This window comes from Cloeon dipterum, chromosome 1, assembly GCF_949628265.1.
Source record: "Cloeon dipterum chromosome 1, ieCloDipt1.1, whole genome shotgun sequence".
Taxonomy (NCBI): Eukaryota; Metazoa; Arthropoda; class Insecta; order Ephemeroptera; family Baetidae; genus Cloeon; species Cloeon dipterum.
This window is the reverse complement of record NC_088786.1, coordinates 15339190-15352037: the sequence shown is the minus strand read 5'-3', so window position 1 is coordinate 15352037 and position 12848 is coordinate 15339190. Positions and strand designations below refer to the sequence as shown.

At 45.6% G+C, this 12848-nt stretch overlaps 2 protein-coding genes across 5 annotated transcripts; one reads left to right on the top strand and one right to left on the bottom strand.

Moving 5' to 3' along the window:
* The first annotated feature begins 262 nt into the window (after positions 1-262).
* SIDL (SIDL trafficking protein particle complex subunit 10) lies at positions 263-6093 on the top strand. Of its 4 annotated transcripts, none has more exons than XM_065483750.1 (10): positions 264-439; positions 509-836; positions 1505-1779; positions 1837-2012; positions 2275-2992; positions 3493-3764; positions 3818-4021; positions 4082-4246; positions 4875-5517; positions 5855-6093. In XM_065483750.1, exons 1-10 carry the CDS (start codon positions 406-408, stop codon positions 5962-5964), a joined length of 2925 nt encoding a protein of 974 aa, XP_065339822.1. In that variant the 5' UTR covers positions 264-405; the 3' UTR covers positions 5965-6093. The 4 variants fall into 4 exon arrangements, with proteins under 4 accessions (XP_065339806.1, XP_065339822.1, XP_065339814.1 ...); XM_065483759.1 differs by having other exon boundaries at positions 265-439; positions 2299-2992; XM_065483734.1 differs by having other exon boundaries at positions 263-439; positions 1505-2012.
* Positions 6074-11710, bottom strand: LOC135939414 (ankyrin repeat domain-containing protein 20B-like). Its single transcript, XM_065483775.1, has 6 exons — positions 11322-11710; positions 9883-10475; positions 7659-9180; positions 6718-7064; positions 6512-6648; positions 6074-6424 (listed from the first exon to the last, which is right to left on the bottom strand). Exons 1-6 carry the CDS (start codon positions 11619-11621, stop codon positions 6348-6350), a joined length of 2976 nt encoding a protein of 991 aa, XP_065339847.1. The 5' UTR covers positions 11622-11710; the 3' UTR covers positions 6074-6347.
* Between the last annotated feature and the right edge of the window lie 1138 nt (positions 11711-12848).

Here is a 12848-nt window from a genome sequence, read left to right as displayed (position 1 = left end):
TATTCAATCCAAATTATGAGAATAGAACGATGTTCAGTTTAAATTATTTTCTAAGCATTGTTTTGACAGGTTCTAGTAATATTATACTATTTTATAACTAAAACATTGAAATATAATTACCAACCGGAGCATGATGTGCATTTTTCATGGGACCGTGCAGTGCTTTGCATGTGGTGAAGCCGCCACATTATGTTCAAATTAGTATTTTTAAAAACAACCGTCAGAGGCCACTCTCTACCTTTGACAGCTGAAATTACCTGCTGGCTGCCACTGCCAAGTAAACAAAAACACTGGAATAAAGCTAATACTACTACTAATCTTCTATCTCCAATTCCTGAAACGTTTGATTGATTCGCCAATTTATCAGTGACACCGTCAAGCTGAAATGCAGGACGCTTACCAAAAATGAACTACGAAGAATCCAAGGCTGTCATAACTTGTGAGAAAAATAAAAAATTGCCCTCTAGTTTAAATTGGTCCAACAAAATTAATGTGATTTTCCCTGCAGACACTGGCGAGGGCTGGAATGCGAATGCCAAGAGCCTTCTGGAGGCCGTGGGGGCGGACTCTTTCGAGTGGCGCCGACCGCTGGGCCGCGGACCAAAGCATGTCCGCGTGGAGGCGGCTCTTTTCGCCGCCGCAGAGGCGCCTTCCAATCGACCTATGATCCACACCTTCTGGAGCGCCTGCACGGACGTAGACACTTGGCGTTCAAGCGAGAAGGACAGAGTGGAGAGGTGGATCAGGTCGATCGCGGCTGGAGTCGAATGGCTCGTCGTCCTGGCTGCGCCAAAGGTGGCTGACAAGGCGCGCACAGAACTTAAACAGTCTGAAAGGTAAAATGGGGAAACTATTGGAACTAAAATTACTTATTTATATTTGGTTGGTTGGTGGCTGACCTATATTTGCATGGATTCCCATTGAAAAATAATACACTAATTATAACCCTTGTGAGATGTTGAATGAATCATACAATATGATTTAGTGCAACTACAACATCAGAGCAAAAAAATTAAATTTCTGTTCGCTCTCTTTCATTGCTACATGTATGCAAAACCTCCCCATCTCATCATCATTTTAGCAGCTGCAAATTAATAAGCGCAGTAAAATTTTTTCAGGCTGATCTTTAAAAGCATTTCAATCTGCACAATTCCAGTACGCATTAACCACAATAAAATGAATAACGTGGGACTGTATTGTACAAAGTTTTCATGTTTTAAGTCCAATTTTACTAAAAAAACTAAATTTCTGAATTATTGACTTGACGAGTAATAATATTTAAGATGTTGAAAATTTATGGGTAAAATAAAATTTTCTAATATTTTGCGGCCAAAATATGAAATTTAAATACAAAATTTTATATTTACAATTTTATTTTAATTTCCATAACGCGCCAAAGTCCCTCAAATTGAAAGCCTGAATGACCTTAAATTAAAATTATCTTTTTCGAAAAATAGGCCAAAAATATAAAAGTTAAAATAAGTATTTGATGCCTTTGTTTCAGGTGTATTTCAAGTCGAGACCCAGCTTTGCTTCGGAGAGTACGGCAAATGCTTCTGACAGCCATCAGCAACGAAGAACAGCGCCTCGGCCAAGAGGTTCGCAAAGAGCGTGAGAGGCGGAACGAGCAGGGCTGGAGTTTTGGAGAGTATCTTGCGTTGCAGGAACAGCTGGCTGCGCTTCTTGGAACCCTGAAGGGTGCTGAAGATGAGGCTCTAGTTCAATATGATGAGCTTGATGCCCTTTTCACACAGTTTGTCAGGAATGCTAGTCTCATTGGTAAAGTCAATTTTGTGCTGAGAAATGGGAAGCAACAGCACTTAAATTTTCTATCAGAGCCTCCACCATGGCTTACTTCGTTCAGCGCACCTTTGAAGGAGTGGCGAGGACTAGGGATTGATTCCAACGCCAGATTTGCGATTGTCAACAGCGACGCGTCATTGCTGCAGCTTCGAGTCTATCTGTTTACTAGACAACTGAATCTCCTGCTTAAAATGAATCAACCTCAACAGGTAAATATAATTAAACAAATAAATACCTTAGAAAGCACTAATACAGTTGTTGAGTCTGGTGAAACTATTAAAGCATTTTGGTAAAATTTCTCTTAGGGTTGGATATTGTTTTCTTGCTTTAAAGTAGGAGTTTGATATTAGAAATTGGAACAACTTTGAATCAATTTTAACTGTTGATTTTTTTTGTACGTGATGTCCATATACTATGCGCTATTTGTTATCTATTATGTAGCCTTTTTTACTAACATTTTTTATTTTTAAGAGTCAAAAAAGAATTTCCTCACAGATTGCAGAAAGGTGTCTGCCGCTGCTGCAAATCTGCTCCAACGAACTTCGCATCCTTGAAGTCGATTTTCCGGAAGGCGCGGCCTCCTGCTGGGCTGTGCAGGTGTCTCTTCAGGTGCTGCACGTCTGCCGAAAGTATCCCGACCAAGTGCACTCGCTGCCAGCAGCCACCCTCTGTGACTATGCGTGCCAAAAACTGTTTCAACTTGGCGAGCTGCTTGGCCTGATGCCAGGCGGACAGGGCCCTTCCAGCGCCCAGATTGACGCTGCGCTGTGGCTTGGGGCCGGTTTGGGGCCGGAACCGCCTTTCGGTGGCGAGCAGTTGAAAGAAGCCCTTGGTTCACCAGCAGCTTTTCAAAACCTCTACCTGGAACTGGCCGAGTTGGCGCTGGGCACGTTCAAGCACCTCGGCCGCAGCCGCTCCGCCAGGCAGCTCGGTCACCAGCTGGCCAACTTCCACCAGCTCAGAGGGGATCCACACCTGGCCGCGGCCTATCTGTCAGACGCCTTGACTGCTGTGGAGGGCTGGCCAACGCTGGAGATCCACATCCTGAGCCAACTGGCCGAGTGCTTGACTGGGGAAAAACTGGCCATGGCCAGAGCACGGCTTGCGGCCAGCCTAACTCTAGAGTTAGAGGTTCGCAAACAGCACTGGCACCAGCTGCTGCAAATTCTCAAAACTCTAGATGATGATGGTGAGTGCATAAATTGAATGAATGAATTTATTATTAAACGCATATATGCGTGCGACACTAATCCTATACAATCAATTCTTACAAGTCTTTGCTGCTGTTCTTAAACTAATGAGTGCATAAATTGTTTATTTCATTATGAATCTCACTAATAAGTAAGAAAAATATCTGGGTATTTTAAGTAAATTATTATATTTACTTTTATTGAAATTTAGAAAATCTTTAGTCAAACCTAGGAACATAATATTGTATTTTTAATGAATTGGTGTTTCATGATTCTCATGTTAATTATTGGGCACATCATTTTCGGACTATCACGTTTGTTTTCGGTCACTTCTTATTTCATGTAACTATACTTTCAGGTATTCCATTTTTCTTATTGGGCATTCCAGTTTCAGTCAAAACTAGGCGTACCATAAATTGATAAACATACACAATATGATATACTCTGTTTGATTGCCCTTGCATTACATTAATCAAAACTAAAAAATACACTTTTTCAGGCTGCGTTATGCCTCTGGAAGAGGTTTTTGATCTGGTTTCTGTCACACCAATCAGTGGACACAGGCAGCAAGCCAATGTGAAAATAAACTCGCGCCTCCCTGAGGCTGTGTTAGTGAATCCGTCACTGTCTGTTCAAACATCCCTGCCACAAGTGTCTAGAAAAGAAAGCAACCCAAGGGGACGCAGACTGAGAGGAAATTTCTCTGCCTGTTTGTCATCGGAGCCAATTAAAATTCAACCTGGACTAAATGAATTCATTTTAAATGCACAAGTACGCATTATACATGCAAGAGAGTAATTTTGTTATTTATTCAATATTTGCAGGGAGATTTGCACACAGGACATTTGAGTCAACTGTCCTTAATAATGAACGACAAGATGGATTTTGTCAGTGCTGAAGCCAGACTGGGGATAATCGAAGTGAAGAAAGGGGAGGCTACGATATCAGTTGAGAGTGGACAGCTTTTGGCTAGGATGCCCCAAAAGTTCCAACTCCGCTTTACTGCTGGGACAGATGGGATTGAGGAGGTGATTTTGGGTCAAATGTTGCTAGTGCATGTTAAATTTGATAATTCAATCTGCATCTAGGGTACTGAAGTCACCATCAAAGCCCCAAGAGGACTGAGCCTAGGGGACGGAGGAAGGCAGATTGTGATAGAGCTGCCAAAAACTGAACAAGGACAGGATACTGTCGTAACTTTAGAGGCCATCGCTACGCCACCCTCAGCCAAGTCAACTGACATTGAATATGGGGTAATTTTTGAAAAATTTCCTGAACGTCTACCCTGAATTTAAATTATATTGCAATATGCGTGTTTTTAAATTAAAATCTGCTCATGGTGGCATTATTTAGTTAATGCTTTTTCGCTCTCTTCAACAAATTAACTCAAGAGTTGCAGGTGCAGGCAGCTCAAAAAATAAATTGCAATCTATATACTATGATTTTTCTGAACTGCAATTGAAATTCAATTATTTTATTTTTTGCCTGTCACTTCCGCATTGTTGAGCACATGCTTTGCGTGCACTTGCATTGTGAGAATCGAAGCGATATTTTTGTGGGGGGGGGGGGTCGAGTGCAGTTTAATATTATGCGCTTACATTTTACTCTCTTTGGGAGGGTTGCACTAGCTTTGCACATTTCCTGCGTTCGTGAATTAATTTCCCGAGACGAATGTCTAGCGTTTCAATAAAAGACCCGGGTATGGGGGCAGTAACAAGAGACGTTACTTCTCTAGACTAGGCTTCCTCCAATGTTGCCCGTTCGCCCATGTTATTCTGTTGGGATATTATTGTGATGCGGAGTTCTTGCGAGTTGTTCACTATCGGGGGTTGCCCATCTCAATAGAGGTGTAAAAGACATTGTAAATTTTTGCTGTTTCAGCTCACCCTAACCTCAAGCTTGTGGGAACAAGCATACCCAGTTTCCGTGAATTTCACCGTACCAGTGGCCGCCTCAGTCAAACTACACACGGCCATGAAGACAAAATTCCTGCAGGTGGTCGTGTCGTCCACGTGCCGGCAGCGGCTGATGCTGTCAGATCCCATCCTGGAGCTTTCTCTCGGCACTTGCACGCCACTGCCCATCAGCCCCAAACCGCTCACCCTCGACCCGGACCGACCTCTTAGTTATATCTGGCAGCTTGAGATTGACGGCCCTATTCGTGCAAAGTTCAACGTGAATCTGACCAAGGATGAAGTCAACGGCGCCTATAACTGCGAGTTTGAGCTGGCCGAGTGCGCCACCATGATCTTTGTTAATTCCAAGGTCGCGGCTGCCTCGGGGGCGGAGGTTTGCCGCGCTAACGCCATGTGCCACTTACACCTGACTGTGGAGGCGTCCGAAGCCATCGGCCACTCGCTAATGTACGAACTGTTGGCAGACCAGAGCATGTGGGCAGTGTGTGGCCGAACGGCGGGCGTTCTCAACCTGGATCAGCCCAGCCATAACCTGGTGCTTGAGGTGATGCCGTTGACATCTGGCTTTCTCCCTCATCCCCAAGTGAGACTTTCAAAGTATATCCCAGGTAAGAAGGATGTTGATTATAATATCAAAATCCAGATTGAATCGGTTCAAACGAATTAAATTAGTTTAAATGTATAATTAAATTTTCTCTTATAAATTTCAAACACAAAGTACTCCAATGTCGCCTGCAAGTAATTCTCCTGAATACTGATCAACGGAATAATAATTGACTATCTGAATTAAATTTTTTTAAGTATTTTTTATATGTATTGCTTCTTTATCTTTAAACTTAATTAAATAAATTAGTGCTCAAAGATAGCATTAACGTTTTCGCAATTTCGCTATTTAATCAATTACTTTTTAGCAATTTCTTTAAGAAAATGCTGTGCTTGTTTTAGCAAATGCTGGATCTACACATCCCAAACTGGAACCTTTTGGGCCTGGGCAAGTGTACAACAAGAGCAAGTCCCTCCAAGTTCACGTTTTGCCAGCTATCCAGTCCAGTTAAATTCCCTATTTAAAGACAAAAAATTGATGAGCAAATCGTTGATTCCACTCTTATCATGTTAAAATTACTTTATTATTCAATGTTAAATAAATATATAAAAGGCACAAACTATGTGATAATCATACAGAATACTTTTATTAATACACAGTCATATTTCTTTTACATCTCTCATTTTGGCAATTTATAATGGAAGTTGGCGTCAACAATATTCAAAATGGGAATGATTAAAATCTCAGCGAGTACATATAGTTACATGGGTATAATCATCTAAAACGGACTAGAATAGTTAACATTTGCGCAACAAGGAAGAATTTCATACGCAGCTGCGAATATTAAAATGCAAGAAATTGATCCGAAACCATTAAAAGTAGTGTGAGCTTCATTCAAAGCAAGTATTTTTGCTTCAGCTGAGACATTTCTTCCGCCTCACTCATGATTGGATTCGCGCGGTCTGCCTCCTCTGAAACGCACACAGTAAATACGCATTAGCTTGGGTGCTCTGCATTAATGCTCAACCATAAAGGCTGAAAGTTTTCTCGGCGCGCACCTGCGGCTTGACGTATGCTTATCTCCAGCTCTTTCCTCAGCACGTTCAGCCCTAAATGCGGGTTTTGCGAGGCCAATGGCGGCACGAGCAGAGACAAAACTTGCGCTGCCGGCCTCAGAGGCAAAGTTGGCACATATCTGAAAGGAGCCACGTCGTGTTTGTTTAGCAAAACACGTGGTGGATTTACGGTATTGTCATGAACCCACCCTTTGGTGTAGTTTGTCGTCTCTCTAGGGCTTTCTTCGTTAGAGGAGACGGGGCTGGGCGTTCGTTTTTTGTTGTCCATCTCGTTTTCCAACTGACTTTCCGCGCGCGACTTGAGGGTGGCTTGGATTTTGGCCAGCTCGTTCAGCAGCTTGCCCCGGGTCTGCTGGAAATCGTCCCTTAGCTGCGACTCATTGTTACAGCGAAGCTTTTCCAGACGTGACTGCTGCTGCAGCTGCTCCTCCAGGAACGCGTTGACGCGGCGCAATTTCGTTGAAAGCTGCTCCCGAGCGGACAGCTCAGCTTCCTGTTTTGCTCGAGCTAGTGCGACCTCGTAACTTCGACGTACCTGCCAACATTGAACGTTAATTATTCAAATTCACTCGAATAGTCATCAAGTGCATCCTGCTAATTTAGAGTCCATATCAAATTCCAGAGAAACTCAAAAAATTTGCTGCCATATTTCATCTCTATACCCCGTTTTCAATATATTTATGACGGCAAAAAATATTACAAAAAAATGAAGTAAAAAAACCTAGAAAATTTCCAATTTCTTGAACCTCTGCTAAGCACTTCCCGTGGGTTATTGGCTCACCGGGTCCCAAAAACACTGCCAAAGGGATAACATGGGTGCTGGAGTGGCCGCAGAGGGGCTTGGGCCCAATGTGGCCATCTTTTCGCCTCACTGAACCGAGGTCTTTTTTAAAATTGAAACGCAAAACACATGTCCCTGAAGCCGTTGGAAAGTTGCGGAAACCAGCTAGTTCCCCTTACAGCGCACATTTTTAACATCGCTGACAATGGGCAACCAGGAACAGATCCCGCAAATACTCAAATATTACTCATTGTCATGGCACCTCTAGGGATTCCCCAAAAATACGAACGAGTTGGGTGCTATAATATCAGCTAAAATACTTTCCATTTATAAAAATTGTAAAATTACCTTATCCAGCTCTGCCTTTGTAACCGAGTCTCGCTCGATGGCTTGTCGTTTCGCCCTTTCCTCCTCAAACGCCCTCCTTGCCTTCTCGAGCTCGGTGAGGACGACGCCACCCTCCTTCAACTCCCTGATGGTTGCCTCGAGTGCCATCCGCTGGGCCCTCTCGTCTTCCACCTTGACGATGAGCTCCTCGAGCTTCTTGCGCAGCCCGGAGTCGGGCTCTTTGTTGGCGTTGCGTCGCTCGGCCGCGAGCACCCTGGCCCTGAGGGCGCCGACCTCGGCCCGCAGCTTCCTGATGGTGAGCACTCCGCGCCTGGCCCGCTCCTTCTCGGCCGTCAGCTCGCGGGTCAGCTCCTTGGGCGGCTGCTCCATCTGCCTGACGTACTCGAGCTCGGCGTCCGCCTGTCGCAGCCTGATTTGCAGCTCGAGTTTCTCTTCGAGTGCAAGCGCGTGACCCTTCTGGGCCTTGGCCATCTGTCTGGACAGCTCGGCGGACACGTCGCGCTGCGTGCGGGCGGCGTGCAAGGCGTCGGCCAGCTCGTACTGCAGTCGCCGGTTCTGCTCCTCGAGGGCGGCTGCCACCTGCTCGACGCGCGCCCTGTCCGCCACCACGGCCCGCAGACGACGCTTGAGTGGCGCGTACGCGCTCTTGGTGAAGCCGTCGTCGCCGCCGCCATCGTCATCATCGCTGGCGCCGCGGTGCTTGCGTTGCTTCTTCTTCTTGCGCGGAGGCACCGCCGGCGCCGGCTCGTCCAAGCTGATTTCCCTGGCGCTAAACTGCACGTTGGGAACCTTCATGGGCGTGGGGAACTCGGGCAGGATGGCTCTGCCCTCCTTCTTCTTGGCCTGCCTCTGCACCTCCTCGCCCTCCTCCGCCTCAGACGGCCCTTCAGACTTTTCCTCTCGCTGCTCTGTCTCCACCAACGGCACCTTTTCCTCCTCATCCTGCACCTGGTTGTTGCTCGCCACGTCATCTTCGTCTTCGTCCTCCTCGTCGTCCTCGTCCTCGTCGCTGCTCTTCTCGACGGTGCCGTTGGCCTGCCACATCTCCTCCGTGCCCTGCATGGTGCCCTCCCTGCCCAGGGTGGCGCCGTCGTCCGTGCCCTTGCCATCATCCTCCTCGAACTCGTCCTCGCTGTCCCAGTCGCTGCTCTCCGCCTCCTTCTCCTCGGGCTGCTTTTCCTCCTCTTTCTTCACCGGGAGCGCCTTCTCGAGTGCCTCCACTAGGGTGACGGGGAGACTGGTTGGTCTCGGCTTCTTCTTGTCACACTTGGGCCGCGTTAGCGACAGGAATCCGTTTGGAGCATCACCCGGGGTGCCCACCGGGGTGTCCCAAGGAGAGTTGGCAAGGCTCAGCGACTGCGGCCTCAGACTGGTGACCGGACCTGTCAGGCCGGCTTGGATGAGCTCCCAGCTCCGCGGCGGCTTCAAAGACGGAGGCATGCCTGGGATGTTGTGAGCTGGGGATTCGTTTTCGGGCTGGAGTGGAGCGTCTTGCTGCTCGTCTTCCGGCTCAAAAGGCACACTGCAAACAAACCAGAAGAAGTTTGATTTTCTTTTTTGCAACGGGGTCAGATGACGAAGGGAAGCGCCAGAATAAACGACACTCGCTTCGGGTTTGTTTACTCTCGCGCATAATTGCATCCTCAAGGTTGTCTCTCATATTTAAAACCGTGCTCCGTGGGAAAATATTAATTCAAGGTTTTCATTCATTTGCGCCAGCATTGAAAAGAGGGATGAGCAGACGCTCGCCGAGCACATATTTGAGATTTTTCAATAGCTTGCGGGCCGTGTCTGCTGGGTGTTTTTCATTAATATTAATCTCGAGCCCGGGCGGAAAATGTCCTGTGTAACACACGTGCCGCCGCGGATATGGGTCGTGAAAGCACAGCTACTTATTAATGAGGATGCAAATTAACTATCGATTTGCTCCAGCGCAAGCTAGACAAATTTTGCTGTCGGATATAACGTCTTGACGCTACTTATTCAGCTCTCGTCAAATGGAAATGTTAAGCGATAAACAGGGCTTCTAATATTGTTTCAGAGCAAGAAACAGAAAGGATCATCTTTGTCTTTCATCAAGCTAGAATATCGATATAATAATCTTAGCTCAGAACATTTTTAACTTTTTAGACTAATTGGAAAATATATATTCCCGTGTCAAAAATATGTGATTTTTAAGTCACACTGCTCATGTTACAAATTTCTGAATGGAAGAAAGACTCACCAATCGTAATGCTGCATGCTCTCGAGCTCCTGCAGAAACTTGCTCGTATTCTCGCCAACGACGTCAACGGGCCTCTCTTGAAAGGGTCTGGCGGGCGTCGACTCGGCGCGGCGCTGCAGCTCGGTTGTGACCCCCACGTGTCCGGCCATCACCGAGTAGTCCTCGGCTGTCCAGCCGTTGACGTCAGTGGCGCCGATGTCGGCACCATACTCGGCCAGCAGCACCACTATGGCTGAGTTGCCGATTTTCGCGGCAAGCATCAGCGGCGTGCGTTCCTCGGTGTCACGCACGTTGGCGTCGCCACCGTGCCTCAGCAAAAGGTCAGCCATGTCACGGTGGTTGCCGCGCACAGCCATGTGCATCGCTGCCTCCCCGGCCCGGTTTGGCACCTCCAAGGAGGCGCTCTTGCGCAGCAGGGCCGACGCCAGGTCCAGGTCGCCGTGCGAGGTGGCCAGGTGCAGACACGTGGTGCCGTAGTTGTCCGGAATGTTGACGTCGGCGCCTCGTTCCAGTAGCAGCTGTGCGCACTCGCGGCGCCGACATTCAACAGCTTTCAGTAGGGCTGTGCGCCCCTCATTGTCACGTAAATTTATCTGAAAGGAAATTATATTACTAAATATTCATCAATTTTTAAGGTTTGAATATTGTATTTTATTAAGTTACGATATTTTTCAACCCGCAATATTTTAGCGTTCTATACATGGCAAATTCTTTGGTTCGTCTCTCGAAAGGGTGAACACCTAATCATCATTTAGTTTTTCTCTAAACATAATACATTTTTACAACTATTTGCAATCCAATGTTTGTTATTCAATATTGTTCATTTTTATAGAATAATTTCTCTCGGTATTAGCACTTCAATAGAAAATATCATATTTTTTAATTTTAGACAATTGTGATAAGGGGATTTTTTGTTTTTCAAAAATTCAAGCAAGAATCTAAATTTTTAGTGGAATAAATTTTCAGTTCGGTAAAAATTTTAGTGGTGCTGCGGAGTCAAAAACGTCACAACGCAGTCCTGTGTGTGATGAAACGACGTCATTTGCGTGAAATATGCCATGAGAGAATCCACCGACGTGCTTAAACTTCCGCTGTTTACAATTGTGATTCTCTGCACCGCTCGATTTCTACACTGCATTTACGGCCCAGTGAATCTATTCTTCCTGCGCTTTGGAATGAAAATTTTTACTGAGAAAAATTGTGATCACTAATTGGACTCCATTAATTTTAATTATTTTCCTTAATTTTCTAACTTAATCACTTAAAGATATATTAAATCGCAATAAATGTGAAGCATTCTTTGTAAGCCGAGCAGAAAAGCCGTCAACAAAAACATCTACACCAAAACATGCAGTCTCACATCTCTACCCCCGAAAAATCGATGGACGGAACAACGCCTGCTTTTTGGCAGGAAAAAAGAAGATAATAAAAAACCGCACCTTCGCTCGATTGCTGATGAGGAACCAGACGACATCGGCGTGTCCCTGCGCGGCCGCCAGGTGCAGGGCGGACCGGCCGCCCTTGTCCGGTGCGTCCAGCTGCTCGGCGCGCCCCTTGAGCTTGTCCAGCTGGCCCAGCCAGGCAGCCCTATGCAGCTTGGACAGCGTCTTGGTGTCCACCTCATAGCCCGGTGGGTCGTCCAGGCCGCCCTCGAAGCTCAGGTTGCGGACGGGCACCACGTCGGAGGCACCCCCGCGGCCCTTTCCACCCCCCTTGACGAAGCTGATCACCCTCTTCATCGGTGAGCCGACAGCTGCATCGTTTCGCTCCGCCCGTCTGTCTGCTCTGCCGCCCGTCCGCTGGGTTGTGCGACACACAAGCGATGAGAATTTGGTCTCGCCGCCACCCCGGCACCTGCGCGTTCCACCCGGCTGCGCCCCCGCGCACGCAACCCTCGCCCCGGTGGGTGCGCTACCCTCTCCGTAGATGGCATCCCTTTGCGCCCGCGGCAATTTTATGCGAATTGAGTTCTAATCATGAACGTTTTATAACAGTATTCGTGCAGATATCAATTCAACAATTGAATTGAACACGTTTTCCCGATTGCTGGAATGGAATAAGAATACTTTACAACTTTAGCACCCATTAGTGATAACAGCTTTATCACAATAAATCTAATGTTATTCTCAAGGAACGAATTAAATATTTATTAGACACCAACGGTGTACGACACATGAAATAAATCATATCACAGAATTGTTAGGAATTACTTTCTTATATTTAGCCACTTGGAAAAGCATGATAGTGCTATTTTTACATTTGAGCAAATGAGCAAATGATACATATATATGCATACTTCATCACAACATTGGCATTTACAATTAGCAGAAATATCTAGATTGAAACGTTTGTCTTTACATATAAGGAAATGATAACCATAGGGAAGGAGTATCTCGTAAAATTATACCGGTCATTAATACAACGAGGAAGCCACCAGTTCTTATTTGTAATAGCTGGAGAGCTGTAAAAATTGTCGTGCATATTTTTTTAACTTTTTTTACACATGTTTTCCAAAAATTTAGCATACACAGGCGTAACTGGAAGGGATAATTTTTTCTTAAAATTATTTCTAAAATATTCAGTTTCGACTAACTCAAAGACTTGACTTCATTCGTTCATCAACACATAAAGCTTTCTTTAAGAATCTTGTCTTGGCAGGTATAGGTTGTTTAAATCTTTTAAGTATTTCCAAACAGCTTCAATGCCATATGAGGCAACTGGAGGAATGGGTAATTCGATCAAACAATTTTTTGACTGTGTCAATAGAACAAATTAACATATATTTTATTAAAAAAAGGTTGATGTACCATATTTGATGAATAATAACTCTGATTGGTTTCTTTCTGTGACATTTATTTTTCTTATAGGAAACAATGTGTACCTGAAACGCAGGATGATTGCAGCTGACGCAATAGTTTGAAGTTAAAGCCTTTATATACGCACAGAAAAAGCGAATGGAAGGGAGA